The sequence below is a fragment of the Heteronotia binoei genome, unplaced genomic scaffold, assembly GCF_032191835.1.
Source record: "Heteronotia binoei isolate CCM8104 ecotype False Entrance Well unplaced genomic scaffold, APGP_CSIRO_Hbin_v1 ptg001559l, whole genome shotgun sequence".
NCBI classification, from domain to species: Eukaryota; Metazoa; Chordata; class Lepidosauria; order Squamata; family Gekkonidae; genus Heteronotia; species Heteronotia binoei.
In genome coordinates this window covers 40,064-65,212 of record NW_026800314.1, presented here as the reverse complement: position 1 = coordinate 65,212, position 25,149 = coordinate 40,064, and the positions used below count along the sequence as shown (strand labels likewise).

The 25,149-nt window shown below is 54.6% G+C and overlaps 2 protein-coding genes across 2 annotated transcripts; both read right to left on the bottom strand.

Moving 5' to 3' along the window:
• Positions 1–1,468: 1,468 nt before the first annotated feature.
• Positions 1,469–6,360, bottom strand: HSD17B8 (hydroxysteroid 17-beta dehydrogenase 8). The gene is made up of 5 exons (XM_060230492.1): positions 6,295–6,360; positions 4,937–5,127; positions 1,884–2,000; positions 1,702–1,797; positions 1,469–1,558 (listed from the first exon to the last, which is right to left on the bottom strand). Exons 1-5 carry the CDS (start codon positions 6,338–6,340, stop codon positions 1,469–1,471), a joined length of 540 nt encoding a protein of 179 aa, XP_060086475.1. The 5' UTR covers positions 6,341–6,360.
• Positions 6,361–8,699: 2,339 nt separating this feature from the next.
• On the bottom strand, positions 8,700–24,237 carry SLC39A7 (solute carrier family 39 member 7). The gene is made up of 8 exons (XM_060230491.1): positions 24,144–24,237; positions 21,758–22,394; positions 14,754–14,922; positions 14,575–14,655; positions 12,893–13,021; positions 11,621–11,737; positions 11,316–11,512; positions 8,700–10,072 (listed from the first exon to the last, which is right to left on the bottom strand). The coding sequence occupies exons 2-8, from the start codon at positions 22,382–22,384 to the stop codon at positions 9,821–9,823; spliced, it is 1,572 nt and encodes a 523-aa protein (XP_060086474.1). The 5' UTR covers positions 22,385–22,394; positions 24,144–24,237; the 3' UTR covers positions 8,700–9,820.
• Positions 24,238–25,149: the final 912 nt, after the last annotated feature.

The following is a 25,149-nucleotide window of genomic DNA, read 5'->3' as shown; positions in this document are numbered from 1 at the left end:
TCAACCTTGTCCAACTGTCCAGGACAAATACGGGGCAAGTAAGGGACAGGTGCTCGTCTCTCTCCCAAAAGAGCGATGGGAAAGCATGACAGTTGGCCAAAACAAAGGCAGTTTGCTTCTCGGAGAATTCTGAAACCTGTACAATTCCCATCAGCTGTTTTCGGAGAGAGATGAGCATGTCGTCCCTCACTTGCCCCGTGTTTGTCCTGGCCAGTTGGACAAGGTTGAAACAGTTGGTGACGTGTACAATTCCAGTCCTCCCGGGCTTTTTCCATAGAGCAAAAGGCACTGGAGAGCACTCCTTCCTTCCCCCATTTTACCTTCACAACAACCCTGTGAGGTCGGTGCGGCAGAAATTATTTAAATTAGAATAGAAAGGTTATTTAATAGAAAGAGGATAATTTTAGAGAGAGAAAAAATGAATTATGCTGAGAAGAAGTTTGTTAGCAGGAGTTCTCAGAGGAACTGATCTGAGATTTGCAGATTTAGAGAGAGACGGAGAGTGGCCAGACCATCTGCCAAGTCCAGCAGGTGAGAAAGTGGTAGCTGGACTTTGGGGAAAAGATAGACATTTAAGATAAGAAATAGATTCTCAGGCTAGAAACCTATATAAGCGTTACAATTTTCCCACCAAGTTGCTTTTTGCATCAGAGAGCCAAAGGCTTCTCTGGGCAGGCCAGCCAAATTTTGAGTTAGAGATCTCTAACTGACATAAAGCGTTTAAACTCTTAGAGAATTTAGATATTGCAGGTATACAACTATATAACGATAAAAGGTTTATTAATTGAATAAGGAAGTCTAACTACTGAAACGGGAAAGTATTTTAATTGTAATTGTACTAACTGGATTCTAACTGTATAACTGTACAAGCATGTGTGAGAATGTATTAGAGCTTTAACTGATGAGAAATAACATGAATTTGCTATCTAACTGTTTTTGCTTTCCTATAAATAGCATAAGTGTGTTATCCTGGGAGAAAACTGGAGAATAATAAAGCTTACCTGTTGTTTACGAAAAGGTACCGGGTCTCATTAATTGGGTTCTGGGAGCGCCATATGGTTTTGGGAAATTATGGTTAGGAAGAAGAAGAAGAAGAAGATATTGGATTTATATCCCGCCCTCCACTCCAAAGAGTCTCAGAGCGGCTCACAATCTCCTTTACCTTCCTCCCCCACAACAGACACCCTGTGAGGTGGGTGGGGCTGGAGAGGGCTCTCACAGCAGCTGCCCTTTCAAGGACAACCTCTGCCAGAGCTATGGCTGACCCAAAGCCATTCCAGCAGGTGCAAGTGGAGGAGTGGGGAATCAAACCCGGTTGTCCCAGATAAGAGTCCGCACACTTAACCGCTACACCAAACTGGCTCTCCCATCAGTCTTTATGAACTATAGAAAAGGGGAAATACCCTTACAGTTCGCTTACAAGCCCCAGATCATCCTGTGAGCTGTCTGGCTGCCTTGGCCCCATGACTCACCTGGCCAGCTCCTTGGCCGCGGTCTTCGTCAGAGCCTCCACCCCAGCCTTGGAAGCAGCGTAATTCACCTGCCCCAAATTGCCCACCTGGCCAGGGAAAAAGAGAAGGCTGTGGGAGGGGGGGGGAGAAGACACAGCTGCCCCAAGGACCCCACACCTGGCTAAAGGGCTGGGGCAAAGACTGGGGGGGGGGGGCTAAAAGATGCGCTAGGGGGTGGGGGTCACTGCACCTTCCCAACAATGCTGCCCACGTTGATGATGGAGCCGCCGGACGCTCCGCTCTCCACCAGCGCTTGGGCCACGGCCTGCGTCACCAGGAAGGTCCCCTGTGGGGGGAAAGGAGAGAAGAGAGCCAGCCCCTCAAGTGGCCCCCACTCCCCCAAATGTGCCCCCCTCCCCTTCACAGCTGTACCTTGAGATTCACCCGGAGCACGGCGTCAAAGGCCTCTTCGCTCTGCTTCAGCAAGAACTCGTCCATGGTGATGCCTGCACAGTTGACGCAGACACTGGCCGGGCGGGAGTAGTGGGCCTGGAAGAGGGGGGGCGGGATCAGGAGGTTGGGACAGCCAAGCCAAGGGCTGTGAGCCCTCCAAAGATCATAGAATCATAGAGTTGGAAGGGACCTTCAGGGTCATCCAGTCCACCCCCCTGCACAATGCAGGGAACTCACAAACACCTCCCCCTAAATTCACAGGATAGAATCCTAGAATCACAGAGTTGGAAGGGACCTTCAGGGTCATCTATTCCAAACCCCGGCACAATGCAGGGAACTCACAAACACCTCCCCCTAAATTCACAGGATAGAATCCTAGAATCACAGAGTTGGAAGGGACCTTCAGGGTCATCTATTCCAACCCCCGGCACAATGCAGGAAACCCACAAACACCTCCCCCTAAATTCACAGCATCCTCATTGAAGAAGAAGAAGAAGATATTGGATTTATATCCCGCCCTCCACTCCGAAGAGTCTCAGAGCGGCTCACAATCTCCTTTACCTTCCTCCCCCACAACAGACACCCTGTGAGGTGGGTGGGGCTGGAGAGGGCTCTCACAGCAGCTGCCCTTTCAAGGACAACCTCTGCCAGAGCTATGGCTGACCCAAGGCCATGCCAGCAGGTGCAAGTGGAGGAGTGGGGAATCAAACCTGGTTCTCCCAGATAAGAGTCCGCACACTTAACCACTACACCAAACTGGCTCATTGCTGTCAGGTGGCCATTCAGCCTCTGTTGAAAAACCTCCAAGGAAGGAGAGCCCAACACCTCCCAAGGAGGAAGCCTGTTCCACTGAGGAACCGCTCTAAACTCACAAATACCTCCCCCTAAATTCACAGGATAGAATCCTAGAATCACAGAGTTGGAAGGGACATCCAGGGTCATCTAGTCCAACCCCCTGCACAATGCAGGAAACCCACAAACACCTCCCCCTAAATTCACAGGATCCTCATTGCTGTTAGATGGCCATCTAGCCTCTGTTGAAAAACCTCCAAGGAAGGAGAGCCCACCACCTCCCGAGGAGGAAGCCTGTTCCACTGAGGAACCACTCTGTCAGGAAGACTTTCCTAATGTTGTGGCCCTGCTGGTGGACCTCTTGACGCCCCCTGGGTTTTGGCCACTGCGTGACACAGAGTGTTGGGCTAGAGGGGCCACTCACCGGGTCCAACATGGCCTCTCTTATGTGTGTGTCCAGTTGCTGAAGGAAACACAACTCACACTAACCCTCAGAGGGTGGCACTGTTTCCACAGAAAATGGGGGCAGGAGCAAGGCTACATCAAAGCCCTGATAGGCCAGACTGGGGTGGGGAGGTGGGTCTGACCTCCTTCCCCCAAGTGTAGCCAGGCAGGACCCCTCCCTTGCCGCAGAGCCTCAGCAACTGGGATTCAGAGATAGACTGCATTGGAACACGGAGGTTTTGTCAGCGCCTTGTTACTCGCAGCAGTGGGAATTGTGGCAAACAGAATAATATCAAAGGGGTAACAGAGAGCCAACCTGGGGCCAGGAAATTTGGGGAGGGGGGAAACCCCTGGGATTTCTGGAAGGGGAGTGCAATCTAAAAGGTGTAGTGGTGAAGTGCACAGACTCTTATCTGGGAGAACCGGGTTTGATTCCCCACTCCTCTGATTGCAGCTGCTGGATGGCCTTGGGTCAGCCATAGCTCTCTTATCTGGGAGAACAGGGTTTGATTCCCCACTCCTCCCCTTGCACCTGCTGGAATGGCCTTGGGTCAGCCAGAGCTCTCTTATCTGGGAGAACCGGGTTTGATTCCCCACTCCTCCACTTGCAGCTGCTGGAATGGTCTTGGGTCAGCCAGAGCTCTCTTATCTGGGAGAACCGGGTTTGATTCCCCACTCCTCCACTTGCAGCTGCTGGAATGGCCTTGGGTCAGCCAGAGCTCTCTTATCTGGGAGAACCAGGTTTGATTCTCCACTCCTCCACTTGCAGCTGCTGGAATGGCCTTGGGTCAGCCAGAGCTATCTTATCTGGGAGAACCGGGTTTGATTCCCCACTCCTCCACTTGCAGCTGCTGGAAAGGGCTTGGGTCAGCCAGAGCTCTCTTATCTGGGAGAACCGGGTTTGATTCCCTCCTCCTCCACTTGCAGCTGCTGGAATGGCCTTGGGTCAGCCAGAGCTCTCTTATCTGGGAGAACCGGGTTTGATTCCCCCCTCCTCCACTTGCAGCTGCTGGAATGGCCTTGGGTCAGCCGTAGCTCTCTTATCTGGGACAACCGGGTTTGATTCCCCACTCCTCCACTTGCAGCTGCTGGAATGGCCTTGGGTCAGCCAGAGCTCTCTTATCTGGGAGAACCGGGTTTGCTTCCCCACTCCTCCACTTGCAGCTCCTTGGGTTAGCCATAGCTCTTGTAGGAGTTGTCCTTGAAAGGGCAGCTGCTGTGAGAGCCCTCTCAGCCCCACCCACCTCACAGTGTGTCTATTGTGGGGCGGGGGGGAGAAGATACAGGAGATTGTAGGAGGGCAGGAGATCCCCCGGGGTTGGAGGCCCTCCCTCCGCTTCAGGGTCAACGGAAAGAGGGGAGAAGGGAAATGTCTGCTAGGCACCCCATTATTCCCTATGGAGACCGATTCCCATAGGGTATAATGGAGAATTGATCTGTGGATATCTGGAGCTCGTGGGGGGGGCTGTTTTTTGAGGTAGAAGCACCAAATCTGCAGCGTCGCATCCAGTGCCTCTCCCCAAAACACCCTCCTAGTTTCAAAAGCATTGGACCAGGGGGTCCAATTCTATGCGCCTCCAAAGAAGGTGCCCCTGCCCTTCGTTATTTCCAGCGGAGAGGAGGCATTTTTAAAAGGTGTGCGGTCCCTTGAAACGGGATGGCCAGAACTCCCTTTGGAATGCAATGCTTGTCCCAACCTTGTTCGTGGCCCCACCCCCCAGTGTCTCCCAGCTCCACCCCCAAAGTCTCCCGGCTCCACCCCCAAAGTCTCCTCGCTCCACCCCCAAAGTCCCCACCTGGATCTTGCCCATGAGCGCCGCCACGTCCTTGGAGCTTCCCACGTCGGCCACCCAGGCCTGGTGGTCCCCGGTCTGGAGCCCCCGCAGGGTCTCGGCCGCCCCGGCTTCGTTGCGATCCGCCACCGCCACCAGCGCCCCCTCCCGGGCCAGGCGGGCACAGACGGCGCGGCCGATGCCGCTGGCTCCCCCTGCAGAGACAGAGACCGCCCCGGTCAGGCGAGGGCAGAGACTCCAGGCGGAGACCCAACAGGTGCGGTTTCCTGCCCTTCCCCTTTGCAGCAGCCACCCAGTTCCCGTCGGATACGCAAGCTGTCCAGGCTCAGGGCATGCGCTCGCTCCCAAAGGGCTTTTTTTCCCCACGGCAAGTCAAGAAAGACGCGGAAATTCAACAGGTGCATCTCTCCCCACTTCGGCTTGCTGATTCTCTGGAAATCCACAGGGGGCGCCCTGCCTTTTTTTTTAGGGGGGGGCGCCCACCGTTGCAGCAAGACCCCCTCCCTGGAAGCCTGCCTCGCTTGCCGGGGTTCGACTCTAGGCGGAGACCCAACGGGTGCGGTTTCCTGCCCCTCCCCTTTAGCAGCCGCTCCTTTTCAGACCCGCAAGCCGTCCAAGGTAGGGTTGCCAATCCCCAGGTGGGGGCAGGGGATCCCCCAGTTTGGAGGCTCTCCCCCCCCCCTTCAGGGTCGTCAGAAAGCGGGGGCGGGGAAGGAAGTGTCTGCTGGGAACTCTGTTATTCCCTATGGAGATTTATTCCCATAGAAAATAATGGAGAATTGATCCACGGATATCTGGGGCTCTGGGGGAGTTGTTTTTTGAGGTAGAGGCACCAAATTTTCCATACAGCATCTAGTGCCTCTCCCCAAAATATCCCCCAAGTTTCAAAATGATCGGACTAGGGGGTCCAATTCTATGGGCCTCAAAAGAAGGTGACCCTATCCTTCATTATTTCCTATGGAAGGAAGGCATTGCAAAGGTGTGCCGTCCCTTTCAATGCGATGGCCAGAACTCCCTTTGGAGTTCAATGACGCTTGTTACAGCCTTGATCTTGGCGCCACCCCTAATGTCTCCTGGCTCCACCCCCAAAGTCCTCAGATATTTCTTAAATTGGACTTGGCAACCCTAGGCCAAGGTCAGGGGACGTCCTCGCTCCGAGGGAGGGGGGGCAATCCGAGACACGGAAATCCAACAGGTGCGCCTCTTCCTTCCCCCCTTCCGTGCAACCCTGGGCTCTGCAAAGGTTTCACCTGCCGGGTTTCTGACTATCGGCCTGGGAGCCTGGAAAGGCTCTAAGCTTCCCCCCTTCCCCTTGCAACAGTATTGCATTCTTGCAATCTCGCCCCCCAAGCCCCGCGCACCTGTGACCAGCGCCAAAGCCCCCCGCAGCCGGAGAGAGGCGGCCATTGCTCGGGGGGGGGCAGGTTGGAACTGGGCCCCTCCCCGGAGGGTGGAGCCGTCGAGACGGCAGGGAGAGCCTGAGCAGCCCGGCTAGGCAGCCCTCTCTGTGGCCGCAGTCCTCCAAGGGAGGGGCCGGGCGGATCAGCCTGCGTCTCTCCCCCCCCCCCCCGGTCACCAAAAAAAATGTTGCTCCTGGATGCACCGGTTGAGTTTCTGCCTGCCGCGCAAGGAAGGGGGAGGCGGTGGGGGGCGCTGGGGAGGCTTTTGGAGAGACCTGGGAGGGTCCCGATTCAGGACGCTACGCAGAACCAGGCCCTGTCTCCCTCCTGTCAGTCTCTTCTAGTATTCCCCCCCTCCCCCCATCATGCCCAGACGTCTGGGAGGGGAGGGGCTTCACACCAGCAACCAACCCCCCCATATATTTCCCATGCCTTCCTTGGCCAGAGCGGCAAGTGCAAAGCTGCCCCTGTTGAACGTCAACCTGGGACACCGAGTCATAGAATCGTAGCGTTGGAAGGGACCTCGAGGGTCATCTAGTCCAACCCCCAAGCCCATTGCACCAGACTGCTTCTTTCATGTATTCCAATTCCCTTGCCTTAACGAAAGGATGAGCCAAGGAAACCCCCCTTCCCTAAAAACCCTTCAACTGTCTGCAGCCGTCAGTCTCTTCTAGCATTTCCCCCCTCCCCCCACATCATGCCCAGACATCCGGGAGGGGGGGCCCTCACACCAGCAACCAACCCCCCCCCAATGTATTTCTCACACCTTCCTTGGCCAGAGCAGCAAGACTGTCCCGCAAGCGCAAAGCTGCACCTGTTGATCGTCAGTCTGGGACACTGAGTCATAGAATCGTAGCGTTGGATCATCTAGGGTCATCTAGTCCAATAAAAGGAGGTACTTCTTCACCCAAAGGGTGATTAACATGTGAAATTCACTGCCACAGGAGGTGGTGGTGGCTACAAGCATAGACAGCTTCAAGAGGGAGTTAGATAAAAATAGGGAGCACAGGTCCATCAGTGGCTATTAGCCACAGTGTGTGTGTATATAAAAATTTTTGCCGCTGTGTGACACAGTGTTGGACTGGATGGGCCATTGGCCTGATCCAACAGGGTTTCTCTGATGTTCTTCTGTGACAGAGTGTTGGACTGGAGGGGCCATTGGCCTGATCCAACATGGCTTCTCTTATGTGACACAGAGTGTTGGACTGGAGGGGCCATTGGCCTGATCCAACATGGCTTCTCTTATGTGACACAGAGCGTTGGACAGGAGGGGCCATTGGCCTGATCCAACATGGCTTCTCTTATGTTATGTGACACAGAGTGTTGGACTGGAGGGGCCATTGGCCTGATCCAACATGGCTTCTCTGTGACACAGAGTGTTGGACTGGATGGGCCATTGGCCTGATCCAACATGGCTTCTCTTATGTTCTTATGTGACACAGTGTTGGACTGGATGGGCCATTGGCCTGATCCAACATGGCTTCTCTTATGTTCTTATGTGACACAGAGTGTTGGACTGGAGGGGCCATTGGCCTGATCCAACATGGCTTCTCTTATGTTCTTATGTGACACAGAGTGTTGGACTGGATAGGCCATTGGCCTGATCCAACATGGCTTCTCTTATGTTACACAGAGTGTTGGACTGGAGGGGCCATTGGCCTGATCCAACATGGCTTCTCTGTGACACAGAGTGTTGGACTGGATGGGCCATTGGCCTGATCCAACATGGCTTCTCTGTGACACAGAGTGTTGGACTGGATGGGCCATTGGCCTGATCCAACATGGCTTCTCTTATGTTCTTATGTGACACAGTGTTGGACTGGATGGGCCATTGGCCTGATCCAACATGGCTTCTCTTATGTTCTTATGTGACACAGAGTGTTGGACTGGATGGGCCATTGGCCTGATCCAACATGGCTTCTCTTATGTTCTTATGTGACACAGAGTGTTGGACTGGATGGGCCATTGGCCTGATCCAACATGGCTTCTCTTATGTTCTTATGTGACACAGAGTGTTGGACTGGAGGCGCCACTGGCCTGATCCAACATGGCTTCTCTTATGTTCTTATGTGACACAGAGTGTTGGACTGGAGGGGCCATTGGCCTGATCCAACATGGCTTCTCTTATGTTCTTAAGGAATCCCCCCCTTCCCTAAAATCCTCTGGCTGCTGGCGGGGGGGGGGGGGGGGGCGGGAGGGTGCACCATTCTGTCCTGATGCAGGTGGGGACAGACAGACTCGGGTCAGGGGCACCCAGGGTCAACCGAGGAAAGTCCGGGGGCGGCGGGAGTCCTGGGTCCTCTGGCTGAAGTCTGGCCCCTCCTCCCCCCCCCCCCAGCACGTGGAATAACAGACAGGAGGCCAGCGCCGGGGGAAAATCTCCATTTTTAATGACAGACACCATCGCCTTTCTTCCTCGGTGCCTCCCCCCCACCCCAGCTACGATCACTGCCCCCCAAAATCATACCCCACCAACGGCCCTACAAAAATGCAAAATGCCAAGATATAAAAAAGAAGCGTATACAGAAACACACAATCCCCTTCCTGCCGCCCCGTTCAGTGAGGAAGGCCTGCTCCGTTGGGCGGGGCGGGGGGGGGGTGTCACACGGAATGACATTTTATAGCAGGAGGACGAGGAGACACATGCAGCCGCCCCCCTTCTGCAAAACCATCATTTCTGGCGCCTCTTTTCTGGCAGGCGGGGAGAGATGCCCCCCACCGACACCGACCATCGGACACAGTGGAGCTGAGAAACTAGGTGGGGTCTCCGTCAAAGATTCTAACCCCCCCTCTGCCAACAGATCAACACCAGCAACTAAGTCTATGCAGACCCCCTCCCCAAAATCGAGTAACCGCTCGCAAAGTCTGGAAACATGATTTCCAAGTCTCTCCCTCCCCCCCCCCCCACTTCCCAGTTTATTTCTTCTCTCATTTTGGTCCCTTGTAGATTCTTCTCCCCTCTCCTCAAACCATAGAGAGCTTCTTAATCGCTGAGAGGCTGAAAAAACACTCCCCCCCATAAACGATGCCCCCCAACACAGACCCAAAGCCTCAAAAGGCTCACAAATTCTGCGGCAGGGGATTTCCCTCCCCTCCTCTCCTCTCCGTCCCTTCCCCCCATATTCCTTCCCTGCCCCACAGAAAAAGGCACCTCCATCTCCCCACGATTGCTGCATCCCCCTGGGGCAGAAGAATCAACTCCTTGGAGGACTAGACTGGCCTTCTACTCTCACCACTTCTACAGCACCCCCTGCAGGGGGGGAAGGTGCACAGCAGGGTCAGCAAAGCAACTGGAGGGGAAAGAGGAAAAGGGAGCGTGACTGATGGGGATGGGAGGGATGTTACTCTCTGCCCCACAGCAGGCTAAAACGAAGGCGGAGCCGGGAGGAAGAGGGGAGCCGCATCGTCCGGGCCCCGTCCTGAGAAGGAGTGCGCTCTCCGTCTCTTCTCTCCAGCGGTGGATGCCTCCCCTCTGCAGCGGTCCCAGCTACTCGTACTGAGCGATGAACACCATCATGGCTACGCCGGCCACCAGCCCCAAAACCTCCAGCAGCGACTGGACGGGCCCCGATTCCTGCAGCAGCTCCGGGATCACCGAGACGGTGGCCACGTAGATGAAGCCCCCAGCTGTGAAGGGCAGGATCCAAGCCGTGGCCATCTCCCCCACCCCTTCGGCCAACAGGGAGCAGACGGTGCCCGCCAGAGCCCCCAGCGCCGTCACCAGCTGCAGCTTCATGGCCTGGAAGGGGGGGCAAAGAAAAGGCAGAGTCGGACGCGGCCTCAGAGGACAGGTCTGAGAACAGAAGAGCCCCAGAAGGAAGAGCCCTCTCAGCCCCACCCGCCTCACAGGGTGCCTGTTGTGGGAGGAGGGGAAAGGAGATTGTAGGCCGCTCTGAGACTCTGTCTTACTTATTTATTTATTTATTTATTTATTTATTTATTTATTTATTACTTTACATTTATATCCCGCCCTCTCCACAAGCGGATTCAGGGAGGCTTACAATATCATAAAAACAATCAATTCCATAAAACATATAAAAACATAGTTCACTTATCAATTTAAAACTATTTGCGCTGTCTCAATCCAGTCTGGCGGTATTGGGTTCTGACTATGATCGCCAGCTTCTGTAGGATGTCCGGTGGCAGCCCTTGTAGGATGTCCTGTCCTTGAAAGGGCAGCTTCTGGGAGAGCCCTCTCAGCCCCACCCACCCCACAGGATGTCTGTTGTGGGGGAGGAAGGGAAAGGAGACTGTAGGCCACTCGGAGACTCTGTCATTGAAAGGGCAGCTTCTGGGAGAGCCCTCTCAGCCCCACCCGCCCCACAGGGTGTCTGTTGTGGGGGAGGAAGGGAAAGGAGATTGTAGGCCACTCGGAGACTCTGTCCTTGAAAGGGCAGCTTCTGGGAGAGCTCTCTCAGCCCCACCCACCACAGAGGGTTGTGGGGGAGGAGGGGAGAGGAGATTGTAGGCCGCTCTGAGACTCTGTCCTTGAAAGGGCAGCTGCTGTGAGAGGCCTCTGAGCCCCACCCGCCTCACAGGATGTCTGCTGTGGGTGAGGAAGGGAAAGGAGATCGTAGGCCGCTCTGCGACTCTGTCCTTGAAAGGGCAGCTTCTGGGAGAGCCCTCTCAGCCCCACCCACCTCACAGGTTTTGGGGGAGGAAGATATAGGAGATTGGGAGCCGCTCGGAGACCCTGATTCAGAAAGAAGGGCTGGGTATAAATCTGCAATTCTTCTTCCGGGATTCCCCTTGGGAAGCTCATCGTAAGGAGAAGCCCCTTCCCCCCGCCCCTCAGGGCTAGCCGTTCGGACCTAGAAGGTGGCTGAACCCCACAGAGAACTCTCCCTCCCTCACCCCCCCCCCCCCGCAGCTGGCAACGCAGGGCACCAAGAACTTCCCAGGCAGACCAACTCCGAGGCGATCCGCGCTTGGCGCAGCGGACAGCTGACGACCCCCCCTCACGGCGGGACTGCCGATCCTACCTTCCTCTTGCTGCAGCCGGACTGCACCAGGATGGCAAAGTCGCCCACCTCGTGGGGCACCTCGTGCAGGAGAACGGTCAGGGTGGTGACGGCCCCCACGGTGCTGCCCGCCAGGAACGAGGCCCCCAGCGCCAGCCCGTCTGTGAAGTTGTGGGCAAAGTCGGCGGCCAAGTTCAAGTACCCGGCGACCCGCATGTCTGGGAGGGGAGAGAAGGGGGGGGGTCAGAGGTCTAGCGCGAGAGGTGGCCCGCAGCAACCCTGTCTCATAACCCGCCCCCCACACACACACACACCACACCACTTACTAGACTCCAGGGGCTTCTTCTGCTCGGGGGCCTTCCTCTTAGAGGAGGCAGATGTCTCGCCCCCTCCCCGGGGGGGCTCTTTCTCTCCCTCGTCATCGCTGCACTTCGCCTTGGCAGCTACGGGAGAAAGACACAATCGAGAGGCATCAGGAGAGTCCCAGGCACAGCCTGCCCCCAACGTAGAGCCACCCAGACCGGAATAAAAAGGCAAATGCAATTTTCGGCTGTATCCACAGAAGCCGAGTGTCCAGATCACATGATGTGATGGGGTCGTTTTACTCTGCTCTGGTAAGGCCTCACCTTCCTTCCTCCCCCACAACAGACACCCTGTGAGGTAGATGAAGATATTGGATTTATATCCCGCCCTCCACTCCGGAGAGTCTCAGAGAGGCTCACAATCTCCTTTCCCTTCCTCCCCCACAACAGACACCCTGTGAGGTAGATGAAGATATTGGATTTATATCCCGCCCTCCACTCCGAAGAGTCTCAGAGCGGCTCACAATCTCCTTTATCTTCCTCCCCCACAACAGACACCCTGTGAGGTAGATGAAGATATTGCATTTATATCCCGCCTCCAGAGAGTCTCAGAGCGGCTCACCGTCTCCTTTAATTTCCTCCCCCACAACAGACACCCTGTGAGGTGGATGGGGCTGAGAGGGCTCTCACAGCAGCTGCCCTTTCAAGGACAATCTCTGCCAGAGCTATGGCTGACCCAAGGCCATGCTAGCAGGTGCAAGTGGAGGAGTGGGGACTCAAACCCGGTTCTCCCAGATAAGATTCCGCACACTTAACCACTACACCAAATTGGCTCTCTAAGTTTGTAAGCTGCTCTGAATCTCTGATTCAGAGAGAAGAGCAGGGTATAAATCTGTAGTCTTCTTCTCGTAGCTGCCAGAATGGCCTTGGGTTAGCTATAGCTCTCGCAGAGTTGTCCTTCAAAGGGCAGTTTCTGTCAGAGCTCTCTCAGTCCCACACACCTCACCGGGTGTCTGTTGTGGGGGAAGAAGATATAGGAGATTGTAAGCCATTCTGAGTCTCTGATTCAGGGAGAAGGGCGGGGTATAAATCTGCAATTCTTCTTCTTCCATTGGCAGAGAAGGCCTGCTGGTCCTTCTGGGGCACTCCTCTGCCCACGGGCGTTTCCCACGAGGTTCTTTGCTCTCCTGTCTGCAGCAAAGAAGCCGCAGCGCCACCTTCCGAGTTCTCTCTCCCCTGCTCTTATCCGCGCTCTCTGTCCTCCCTTCCCCCCCCAGGGCCTGTGCCGTTACCCACCGTGGCTGTGACTGTGGATGTGGGCGTGGCCGCCTTTGACGTGCCTGACGAACTTCTCCACCACCAGGAAGGCCACGATGCCCCCGAGGACCCAGAGTCCAACCGACATCATGTGTTGGTGCGCAGGATCTGGCCGCCACAGTGAGGGGCGGAGGGGAGAAGGGAAGGAAGCGGGTCAGAGTGTGGCACGACCAGCGGATTGACTCTCCCCCAAGACACTTCAGAGCATCCAACAACCTGCCTTGTCCCCAGGCCTTTTAGTCTTTGGAATCGCAGGGGGCCCTCTCTGTAGTCAAGGAAGGCCCTGCTGTAGCCGTTTGTGCTCCTCTCTCTCTGATCTCACCTGTACTGTCCTGGCTAGGCCTCCTTTCTCTCCGGCATACGTCATCTGCCCTCTCTCTGCCCTGAATCCAGAAGATTATCCCCCCCCCCACACACAAACACACAAAAGGACAAGGCCTAGGAAGATGCTTCAGGTAGAGAACACCAGAAGAGCCCTGCTGGGTCAGACCAGGGAGGGTCCATCTAGTCCAGCCTCCTCTCTCACACAGTGGCCAACCAGTTCCCCTGGAGGGCCAACAACAGGGCAGAGAGGCTGAGACCTTCATAAGAACCTCAAAAGAGCCCTGGTGGATCAGACCAGTGAGGGTCCATCTAGTCCAGCCTCCTGTCTCACACAGGGACAAACCAGTTCCTCTGGAGGGCCAACAACTGGGCAGAGAGGCTGAGGCCTCCCTCTGAGAAGAACGTCAGAAGAGCCCAGCTGGGTCAGACCAGGGAGGGTCCCTCTAGTTCAGCATCCTGTCTCCCACAGGGGCCAGCCAGTTCCTCTGGAGGACCAACAACAGGGCAGAGAGGCTGAGGCCTTCATAAGAACATCAGGAGAGCCCTGCTGGGTCAGACCAGGGAGGGTCCATCTCACAAAGGGGCCAACCAGTTCCTCTGGAGGGCCAACAATAGGGCAGAGGCCTTCCCCTGAGAAGAACATCACAAGAGCCCTGCTGGGTCAGACCAGGGAGGGACCATCTAGTCCAGCCTCCTGTCTCACACAGTGGCCAACCAGTTCCTTTGCAGGGCCAACAACAGGGAAGAGAAGCTGAGGCCTTCCCCTAAGAGCATCAGAAGAGCCCTGCTGGCTCAGACCAGGGAGGGTCCATCTAGTCCAGCCTCCTGTCTCCCACATGGACAAACCAGTTCCTCTGGAGGGCCAACAACAGGGCAGAGAGACCAAGGCCTTGCCCCAAGTAGAACACCAGAAGAGCTCTGCTGGATCAGACCAATGAGGGTCCATCTCCCACAGGGGCCAACCAGTTCTTCTGGAGGGCCCACAACAGGGCAGAGAGGCTGAGGAAAACCTCAGAAGCGCCCTGCTGGGTCAGGCCAGGGAGGGTCCCTCTAGCCCAGTCTCCTGCCTCACACAGCGGCCAGCCAGTTCCTCTGGAGGGCCAACAACAGGGCAGAGAGGCCGAGGCCTTCCCCTGAGGAGAACCTCAGAAGAGCCCTGCTGCATCAGACCAGTGAACCATGGGCAGTTCCCATCTGAAGGTTTGCATCATGCGGTTTACCTCTGGCCAACCGCCCTCTGTCACAGCCCAGCCTACCTCAAAAGCTTATTGCGAAGCTGAACCAGGGGAGGACGCTCAGGACAAAAACAGACCGAACAAACAAAGAGCCAGTCTTACCTTGGTGAGAATGTCCGTGGCCCGGGGGCTTCGCCTCAGCGTGGGAGTGCCCCCCTCCTTCTCCGTGGTGGGAATGAGGCTCTGTGAACGAGAGGGAGGGACAGAAGTGGGTCAGGGAGAGCAGGGGGGAGGACCTCCCCTTCCCTTCCCCCTCCCGGAGCTGGGGGCCCGTGACTCACCCAGGGCGTGAGGAATGAGGTGGAGGAAGGCGTCCCCCAAGAGCCCCCCCGAGGCGAAGCTCAGCAGCAGCTTGAGGAGGGCCTGGTGCTGGGCAGAGTTGGACTCCACCGGGATGAGGAAGAGGATGAAGTAGGGGGCGGCGCTGATGAGGAGGGTGGCCCCGACAGCCTGCAGAAGGGCGGGAAGCAAAAGGCAAGGAGGGGAAGGTTACGCCCGCAGCAGCCGTCGGTTCCCTTTCAGCCCGACTCACGGAGGCCCCTCTTGGGTTAAATCCCTCCTCAAGGCATTAGTGAGGAAGGCCAGAAGCACGCCCAAGGGACGGCTTTCAGGGTTAACACAAGGGGGAGCACAGATCGCAAAAGCTGTGGTTTGTTTTGCGATTTCTTGGTTTGTCCGATTCAGTAGTTTGGTTCGATTCATTTTTAAATATTTATTATTTCTATCCCGCCCTCCCCACCAAAAGCAGGCTCAGGATGGCTCACGGGTTGGGTTCGTTTCATTTCTCATTTTCTAATACTATGGTTCGTTTCATTTCTAATTTTCGGAACAAATTGTGGTTCATTTCATTTCTCATTTTCTAATAGTTTGGTTCGTTTCATTTCTCATTTTCTAACAGTTTGGTTCATTTCGTTTCTCATTTTCTAACAGTTTGGTTCATTTCATATCTAATTTTCATTTTCTAATAGTTTGGTTCGTTTTATTTCTCATTTTCTAACAGTTTGGTTCATTTCATTTCTAATTTTCGGAACAAATTGTGGTTCATTTCATTTCTCATTTTCTAACAGTTTGGTTTGTTTCATTTCTCATTTTCTAATTGGTTCGTTTCATTTCTAATTTTCGGAACAAACTGTGGTTCATTTCATTTCTCTTTTTCTAATAGTTTGGTTCATTTCATTTCTCATTTTCTAACAGTTTGGTTCATTTCGTTTCTCATTTTCTAACAGTTTGGTTCAATTCATATCTAATTTTCATTTTCTAATAGTTTGGTTCGTTTTATTTCTCATTTTCGGAACAAATTGTGGTTCATTTCATTTCTCATTTTCTAACAGTTTGGTTCGTTTCATTTCTACTTTGTGGAACAAATTGTGGTTCGTTTCATTTCTAATTTGAGGAACAAATTGTGGTTCATTTCATTTCTCATTTTCTAATCGTTTGGTTCGTTTCATTTCTAATTTTCTAATCGTTGGGTTCGTTTCACTTCTAATTTTCGGGACAAATTGTAATAATAATAATAATAATAATAATAAAATTTTATTTATACCCTGCCCTCCCCGCCAAGGCAGGCTCAGGGCGGCTTACAGGTATGTTAAGAATTGTGGCTCGTTTAGTTCGGGTGGGATAGAACATCGGTTTCAAACATGCAGTTTGAGGGCCGAATCAGGCCCCTGGAGTGCTCCTATCAGGCCCCTGAGCAACTGGCTGTCATCTGCTTCCTTCTCTCTCTCTCTCTTGCTTCCTACTACATCACAGCTTGCTTTGCAAGGCTTGCTCAATCGCACAGGAGCTACAGAGCAAAGCCTCTATTTTCTCCATAGGCTGAGGCTCCTCCCTTGGGGAGGAAGGGGGGGGAGGAAGAATTGCAGATTTATACCCCGCCCTTCTCCCTGAATGAGACTCAGAGCGGCTGACAATCTCCTATATCCTCTCCCCCCCCCACAACAGACACCCTGTGAGGTGGGTGGGGCTGGGAGGGCTCATTTATGTCAGATCGAGCCCTCATAACAAACGAGTTATGGGCCAGAAAGCGTCGGTGCACTGCAAATGTGTCCGGCGCGATGAGGCCATCCGGAAGCATCGGCTTGTGTAACCAGCACAGCAAATGTCTGCAAATTGCTCCACAGGCAGGGCTGCCGTGTGGAAGAAAGAAGAAGAAGAAGAAGAAGAAGAAGAAGAAGAAGAAGAAGAAGAAGAAGAAGAAGAAGAAGAAGAATTGCAGATTTATACCCCGCCCTTCTCTCTGAATCAGAGTCTCAGAGCGGCTTACAATCTCCTATATCTTCTCCCCCCACAACAGACACCCTGTGAAGTGGGTGGGGCTGAGAGAGCTCTCACAGAAGCTGCCCTTTCGATGACAACTCTGCGAGAGCTATGGCTGACCCAAGGCCATTCCAGCAGGTGCAAGTGGAGGAGTGGGGAATCAAACCCAGTTCTCCCAGATAAGAGTCCGCTCACTTAACCACTACACCAGACTGGCGAAGAAAGACGAAGGAAGAAAGACGTGGCCGCTGCTCAAAGCCCAGCCAGCTCCCTCTGAAGAGAGAGCGAGAACGCTCAGCCCCCCCCCCCCTTGCCCAGCCCTCTCCGGAGCTGCGAAATCCCGTCAGCAGCGCCCACGGACCTTAGCGAGCGCTGGGAAGGGGAAGTGCCGACTCCGTGTTCTTTCTTGCCTTCAAGGGGTCAGAGGAGCTCCCAGAACCCTTCAAACCAAGAAAGAACGGCACTTCCGGTCCGCACGGCCCGTCAAACTCGGCATGCGCTGGGGAGGGGACGCACTGAGCGCCCGGCGTGATGACGTCATCATGCTCTCCCCCGCACGCACTTTGAGCATGCAAAAAATAAATAAATTGCAGGTTGGGGTGGGCAGGCGTTGGGGTTCTGCTTGGGGCGGCAGAAACCCACACGCCAGGGTTGTCCTCAGGGCATTCTGATTGTGACCCAGAATGTCGGGAGGGGCTAAGAAAGGACTGCTAATGCTGGAAGGGAAAAGAAAAGGAAAGGTCCCCTGTGCAAGCAGCACTCATTTCCGACTCTGGGGTGACGTTGCTTTCACAACGTTTTCACAGCAGACTTTTGACGGGGTGGTTTGCCATTGCCTTCCCCAGTCCTCTACATTTCCCCTCCCCACCCCAGCAAGCTGAGTCCTCATTTGACCGACCTCGGAAGGATGGAAGGCTGAGTCAACCTCGAGCCAGCTACCTGAAAACCCAGCTTCCGCTGGGATCGAACTCAGGTCGTGAGCAGAGGGCTCCAACTGCAGTACTGCAGCTTTAGCACTCTGTGCCACGGGGCTCTTGCAGTTTTCTTAAAGGTAAAGGTAGTCCCCTGTGCAAGCACCAGTCGTTTCCGACTCTGGGGTGACGTTTTCATGGCAGACTTTTTACAGGATGGTTTGCCATTGCCTTCCCCAGTCATCTCTGCTTTCCCCCCAGCAAGCTGGGGACTCATTTTACCGACCTCAGAAGGATGGAAGGCTGAGTCAACCTCGAGCCAGCGACCTGAAAACCCAGCTTCTGCTGGGGATCGAACTCAGGCCATGAGCAGCGCTTAGGACTGCAGTACTGCAGCTTTAACACTCTGCGCTACGGGGCTCTTTCTATACTCCTATATTCCGGTACTCAATAAAGGGCTTATTATCACAACTACCTCACCTCTTCAATGCCTAAAAAGGTAAAGGTAGTCCCCTATGCAAGCACCAGTCGTTTCCGACTCTGGGGTGACGTTGCTTTCACAGCGTTTTCACGGCAGACCTTTTTACGGGGTGGTGTGCCATTGCCTTCCCCAGTCTTTTACACTTCCCCCCCCCCAACAAGCTGAGTACTCATTTTATCGACTGAGTCAACCTGGAGCCAGCTACCTGAAAACCCAGCTTCCGCCAGGGATCGAACTCAGGTCGTGAGCAGAGAGTTCAGACCGCAGTACTGCTGCTTTACCACTCTGCGCCACGGGGCCGCTTAATGTTATAAATGTTAAATTATAAATTATATAAACTGGAATGGTTTTAAGACATGGATTTAACTATTGTATAACTTTTAATGCCGTTTTAAATTATTGTATATATTGTATAATGTTTTATTTGAATGTTGTTAGCTGCCCTGAGCCTGCCTAGGCGGGGAGGGCGGGATATAAATAAAATCTAATAATAATAATAATAATAATAATAATAATAATAATAATAAATGTTGGAAGGAACTTCATTAAAAACACAAGAGAAGTTTGTGATAATTTTGATGGAGGCCCAATTAGAGTCCGCTTTTTGATGGAGAGGGCAGGATAGAAATTTAATGTGCCGGCAGAGACCTACCGAGCTACTGGTTGGAAAGAAATGGAGGATAGACTCAACCTGGACCAAAGGCGGCTCGGTTGCGTTTGACACAGGCTAGGGCCTTCTTGGTGGCAGCACCAGAACTGTGGAATGCTCTCCCGGAGGCCAACCAGGCCAAACCCAGGGAAACGAGGCCAGGTGAGGTCGGCTTGGGTCTCCATCGGGAAGGAATGACCCAGGCAGAACACGGCACAGAAGGCCCTGGAAGGGCTCCACCGCCTGCCCCAAACTGCTCAGGCGAGAGCACAGCCTGTGCCGGACTGCAGATGGCGCCCGTGAGCAAGACAAGGAGTCCAAGCCCCGGGGTAAACTCGGGAAAAAATAGCAAACCGCGTAGCACTATAATAGCAATTATATTGTAACAACAACAAAGCCCTTAAAGGGAAACGTCCGTATCCGATTAGAAATATATTTCGTCTTGCTGCACAGAGTCGCATTACAGAGGTTGTCTTCTTCCGTCATGATGAAATAAGCCCAATAGAAGAATCGTCAATTCAAGGGACCGGTTTCGGTTTCAAAAACCTTCCTCAGCCAAGGCTTTCGCTTTGCAGTTAATAAAGCATTCCTACAGTTACGCAGGAATATTGTATAGGGAATATTTTGCTGTGTACTGTGTGCAGTTCTGGTCGCCGCACCTCAAAAAGGATATTATAGCATTGGAGAAAGTGCAGAAAAGGGCAACTAGAATGATTAAAGGGCTGGAGCACATTCCCTATGAAGAAAGGTTGAAACGCTTGGGGCTCTTTAGCTTGGAGAAACGTCGACTGCAGGGTGACATGATAGAGGTTTACAAGATAATGCATGGGATGGAGAAAGTAGAGAAAGAAGTCCTTTTCTCCCTTTCTCACAATAAAAGAACTCGTGGGCATTCGATGATATTGCTAAGCAGAAAGGTTAAAACGGATAAAAAGAAGTACTTCTTCACCCAAAGGGTGATTAACATGTGGAATTCACTGCCACAGGAGGTGGTGGCGGCCACAAGCACAGCCACCTTCAAGAGGGGTTTAGATAAAAATATGGAGCAGAGGTCCATCAGTGGCTATTAGCCACAGTGTGTATGTGTGTGTATATATAAATATTTTTGCCACTGTGTGACAGAGTGTTGGACTGCAAAACCAAAGCCTTGGCTGATGAAAGTTTTTGAAACCGAAACCGGTCCCTTGAATTGACTTGATTCTCCTATTGGGCTTATTTACATCATGACGGAAGAAGATGACCTTTGTAAGGAGACTCTTTATGCAGCAAGATGAAACGTATTTCTAATCGGATGCGGATTAGCCCTTTAAGGGCTATGTTGTTGTTACAATATAGATATCGGATTTATATCCCGCTCTTCACTCCAAAGAGTCTCAGAGCGGCTCACAATCTCCTTTCCCTTCCTCCCCAACAGACACCCTGTTAGGTAGATGAAGATACTGGATTTATATCCCGCCCTCCACTCCGGAGAGTCTCAGAGCGGCTCACAATCTCCTTTACCTTCCTCCCCCACAACAGACACCCTGGGAGGTAGATGAAGATATTGGATTTATATACTGCCCTCCACTCCGGAGAGTCTCAGAGCGGGTCACAATCTCCTTTCCCTTCCTCCCCCACAACAGACACCCTGTGAGGTAGATGAAGATATTAGATTTATATCCCGCCCTAAACTCCAAAGAGTCTCAGAGCGGCTCACAATCTCCTTTACCTTCCTCCCCCACAACAGACACCCTGTGAGGTAGATGAAGATATAGGATTTATATCCTGCCCTCCACTCCAAAGAGTCTCAGAACGGTTCATAATCTCCTTTGCCTTCCTCCCCCACAACAGACACCCTGTGAGGTAGATGAAGATATAGGATTTATATCCCGCCCTCCACTCTGAAGAGTCTCAGAACGGCTCATAATCTCCTTTACCTTCCTCCCCCACAACAGACACCCTGTGAGGTAGATGAAGATATTGGATTTATATCCCACCCTCCACTCCGAAGAGTCTCAGAGCGGCTCACATTCTCCTTTATCTTCCTCCCCCGCAACAGACACCCTGTGAGGTGGGTGGGGCTGGAGAGGGCTCTCACAGCAGCTGCCCTTTCAAGGACAACCTCTGCCAGAGCTATGGCTGACCTGAAGCCATTCCAGCAGGCGCATGTGGAGGAGTGGGGAATCAAACCCGGTTCTCCCAGGTAAGAGTCCGCACACTTAACCGCTACACCAAACTGGCTCTCCACACCAAACTGGCTCTCTATAATTGCTACTACAGTGCTACGCAGTTTGCTATTTTTTTCCAGTCTCTGTGAAACTGTGGTTCTTTATCGCTGTAAGCCGGGGGGGTGTCAAACTCTTTTGTTATGAGGGCCGAATCTGACATAAAGGAGACTTTGTTGAGCCGGGCCACGTCGGCTTGGGCCGAGCCATGTCGGGCCGGACCATGTGTGTACCTATTTAAGATTAGGTAGCAGAGATATAAATTTTATAAAGAATGCAAGACAAACACAAATATATATATTACATAAACTTAAAACATGCTTAAAATGCTAGCGCTCATTGGTCTTAAGGATGCTTTCTTTGTATTCCTCCCATGGGATCCAGGGAACTCGGCAAAGGAAACTGGCTCTTTCCTTCCTTCCCCAGGGGACTGGAGAGGGGGAGGAGTCTCAGCCAATAGAAGGAAGGGAGGCTTGGCTCAGTAGCTCTGCTGTGCAGTTGGCAACACCTGGCAAAGCAAGCTATTCCTCCCTGAGGGAGGAGCCTCAGCCAATGGAGAAAATAGAGGCTTTGCTCTGTAGCTCTTGTGTGACTGAGCAAGCCTTGCAAAGCAAGCTGTGACGCAGAAGGAAGCAAGAGAGAGGGAGAAGGAAGCAGATGACAGCCAGTTGCTCGGGGGCCTGTTAGGAGCCCTCTGGGAGCCTGATTCGGCCCCCAAACCGCTTGTTTCACACCCCTGCTGTAATCTATCGTGGGTAAACTTAGGAGCACGGAGACTCACGTAGGACCACAGCTGTACCGGCTCCAGCCTCTCTCTCCTCAGAGGCGACTTCGCATGGCCGTGGAAGGATTCAGCCTGGCTGGGACCGCTGGCCCCGTGCGAGTGGCTGTGAGCTTCCTGGTGGGAACCCTCATGGAAGTGGGCATGGCTGTGTCCATGATGGAGATCCTCGTGGGCATGCCCATGGTGAGCATCTCCATGACCATGCCCATCCAAATGGCTGTGTCCGTGACCGGGGTCCTCGTGCCCGTGGTGAAAATCGTGCGCGTGGCCATGGTGAGCGTGCCCCTGGAAGTCACCATGAGAGTGGGCATGCCCATGATGGGGGTCCTCGTGCCAGTGGTGAAAGTCCTCATGAGCATGCCCGTGGGAGTGGCTGTGTCCGCGACTGGGGTCCTCGTGCCCATGGTGAAAATCCTCGTGCGAGTGGTGGTGTCCGTGATGCGGGTCCTCGTGCGAATGGCCGTGCCAGATATCCTCGTGGCCGTGGTGCACGTCCCCGTGAGAATGCGCGTGGCCGTGGAAGCCTTCGTGCGAAGAGACGGACCACGCTAACATCACGCAGACCGTCACGACAACGCCTGCATCCCAGAGCCTGGTCCCCTGCGGCCACCGGCGTGCAGCCATTCTCCTTGTTCTGCCAGGGAGAAGGAGAGTCAGTGCCCTGGAACACAAAAGGCCTGCCTCTAAGTGCCCAGCCCTGCCTCTCTGACCCCGGAAGACTCACCCCGAGGCCACGTCCTTTCAGAACCTGTAAAAACCTTCCCACCTCTCCTGAGCAGCCCCGATTCCCCCCCTTTTTTTCCTTCTGGAACTGCCAGTGGTCCTTTAAAGCCTGGGAGGGGGGAAGCGGGGGAGCTGCGGTTTACCCGCAGGCCGGATTGAGCCCCTCAGCAGGCCAGTTCTGGCCCCCGGGACGGACATGTCACACCCCAGTTCTAAGCAATCCAAGGGACCGGATCCTGCACCTTCACTTGGCAGTTACCAGACCAGAGGAAGAAGATGCCTCCCATCCACTCCTCTCTGCCAAAATTCTTGCAATTTGCTGGACCGCAATCTCGGTTCCGACTCTGCTGCATCTTCTCCACCAGCCCAGGCAAGACTCCCACAATTCTCCCGCAACCCTGAAAGGCTCAGTGGCTGCTTGTTCAGACATTAAGGAGCCCCCATACGAAACGTGTCATTTGCGAGTATCAGTTCCGAGGGAGAAGCGATTGAGAGAACCTGCCGATTGCCTCTGCAGTTCCAGCAGTGAGCAAAAGGAACCAAAGCCAGACGCTGCCTGCGTGCTCTGAGCAGGGAAGTTGGCCAGGCAGAAGGAGGAAGCGGTGACCACAAAGGACACTATCGGTTACAAGGGCAGGTACAGAGACCAGTGAGAAGTGTGCCGGGGCACCTTCCCCACCAGCCCCAGTTTCAAGGAGAGGGGCTGAAATAGTCACTTCTCCTTGGAACGGCCCCAGGCCAGTCACCATCCTCTCAGCAGCCGCTGCCAATGGTGCCTGCTCTGTATGGCATGGCCTTCTTTGCTGTGGCCCCTCTGCAGCTGCAGAAGGGCTGTTGGAGAGGGAAACGACTCAAGGGTAGCCTTGGGCACTGGACCATTGCAAGGTGGCTATTTTGCCTGGCTGCATTTGACATGCCCACCTGGGGCTCTGAATTTTGTTTTTTTTTTGGGGGGGGGGGAGTTTAGAGGGAGGGAGATGGTGGCATAAATACCAAATGGATGACAGGAAAGGGGGGCATTTGAGGAGGAAGGAGAGGGGCGTACAAAACCAGCCCCCCTCTATGCTTTGTTCATGGTCCGGCTCCTAGGGTTGCAAAGTCCAATTCAATAAATAGCTAGGGGCTTTGGGGGTGGAGCCAGGAGACATTGGGGGCGGAGTCAGGAGCAAAGTTGTGACAAGCATAATTGACCTCCAAAGGGAGTTCTGGTCATCCTTTAAAGGGACAGCACACCTTTTAAATGCCTTCCCCCTCCATTGGAAATAACGAAGGATAGGGGCGCCTTCTTTGGGGGCTCATAGAATTGGACCCCCTGGTCCAACCCTTTTGAAACTTGGAGGGTGTTTTGAGGAGAGGCGTTGGATGCTACATGGCAAATTTGGCGCCTCTACCTAAAAAAGCAGCCCCCCCTAGAGCCCCAGATACCCACAGATCAATTCTCCATCAGGGGAGGGCCTCCAAACCGGAGAATCCCCTGCCCCCACCTGGGGATTGGCAACCCTAACCCCTCCATTGCCCCCCCCATCCAATGAGCCCCCCATTTCTCCGACCCCCTCCCCTTCCATTCTACCCCAGCCTCTATGGTCCTGGAGGTCCCAGGGGGGCCTTTCTATCCCTCCCCCCGCTCCCCGTCTCTATGGCCAAGGCGGCTCATCCTCACCCCCTTCCTCCGGGATCCGTTAGCTCCGGCTCAGGCCTGACGTGGCATCCCGGCCCCGCCCACCGGCCCCCAAACCTCGCGGGAACTCTCCCGGCCTGAAAGGTCACCCTTCGCAGACATGGCGCCGCCGCAGTCACCCTGCCCTTAGTGAAGATGGCGGGCGCCCCAGGCCCTGCCGAGGAGGGAGGGAGCCTTGCCCTAAACAAAGATGGCGGCCGCCACGCTGCATCGTCACCGCCGCCATTTCCCATAAGGGCAAACTGAGGCCTACTTTCAATCCACCGTTGTAAGTAACGACCAGACACCCAAATACCATCCTGTGTGTCTTTCCACGCTGAGAGGATGGGAGTTTCCTCCCCGGGATGTGGCGCTGTGGATGGTGTGTAACTGAGGCGGCCATGTTCCTCCGCGGTGCATTGTGGGAGGCCGGCCAACGCCTCTGGGAGGGCCCCCAGGCGCGCGGTGCATGCCGGGCGTCTCCTCCGCCTGCCCAATCGCCGCACGGGGCCTGCTGGGAGTCTGGCCGAGGCGCGCGGTGCATGGTGGGTAACCGCAGGCGGCCCTGCCCCTCGCGGTGCATTGTGGGAGGCTGGCCACCGCCGCCGGGTGGGTCCCCGGGCGCGCGGTGCATGCCGGGCGCCTCCCCCGCCTGCCCAATCGCCGCCCTCCCTCGCCGCGCGGGGCCTGCTGGGAGTCTGGCCAAGGCCCGAGCAGAGGCGCAGGAGGCGCGCGGTGCATGGTGGGTGAGCGGGGCTGCCGTGGGGGTGGGGGGGCCCGGCCGCGGCTGGCGCGGTGCATCGTGGGTAGGGGGCCGAGGCCGCAGCCGGGAGGGGGGAGGAGGAGGAGGAGAGGCCTCGCAGCCCCCCCCCCCGCCCCGCCGCCATGGGAGACTCCGCACGGGCCGCGCCTGCAGCAGGAGGAGCCGGTGGTACGAGGGGGGGGCGGGGAGACGGGGGGCGGGACTCCCCACTGCAGGGGCCGGGGGGGGGGCGCTGACTGCAGAAGC

What these genes read in the sequence shown, in the direction of transcription:
- HSD17B8 (XM_060230492.1), bottom strand. Translation starts at nt 6,340, where the DNA reads ATGGCCGCCTCTCTCCGGCTGCGGGGGGCTTTGGCGCTGGTCACAG. An exon ending in GGCTTTGGCGCTGGTCACAG is followed by an intron (nt 5,128 to 6,294) that starts GTGCGCGGGGCT and finishes CTGTCTCTGCAG; the next exon opens with GGGGAGCCAGCGGCATCGGC. An exon ending in TGCTCCGGGTGAATCTCAAG is followed by an intron (nt 1,798 to 1,883) that starts GTACAGCTGTGA and finishes TTCCCCCCACAG; the next exon opens with GGGACCTTCCTGGTGACGCA.
- SLC39A7 (XM_060230491.1), bottom strand. Translation starts at nt 22,384, where the DNA reads ATGGCTGCACGCCGGTGGCCGCAGGGGACCAGGCTCTGGGATGCAGGC. An exon ending in CGGTACAGCTGTGGTCCTAC is followed by an intron (nt 14,923 to 21,757) that starts GTGAGTCTCCGT and finishes GCCCTTCTGCAG; the next exon opens with GCTGTCGGGGCCACCCTCCT. An exon ending in CCTCATTCCTCACGCCCTGG is followed by an intron (nt 14,656 to 14,753) that starts GTGAGTCACGGG and finishes TCTCGTTCACAG; the next exon opens with AGCCTCATTCCCACCACGGA.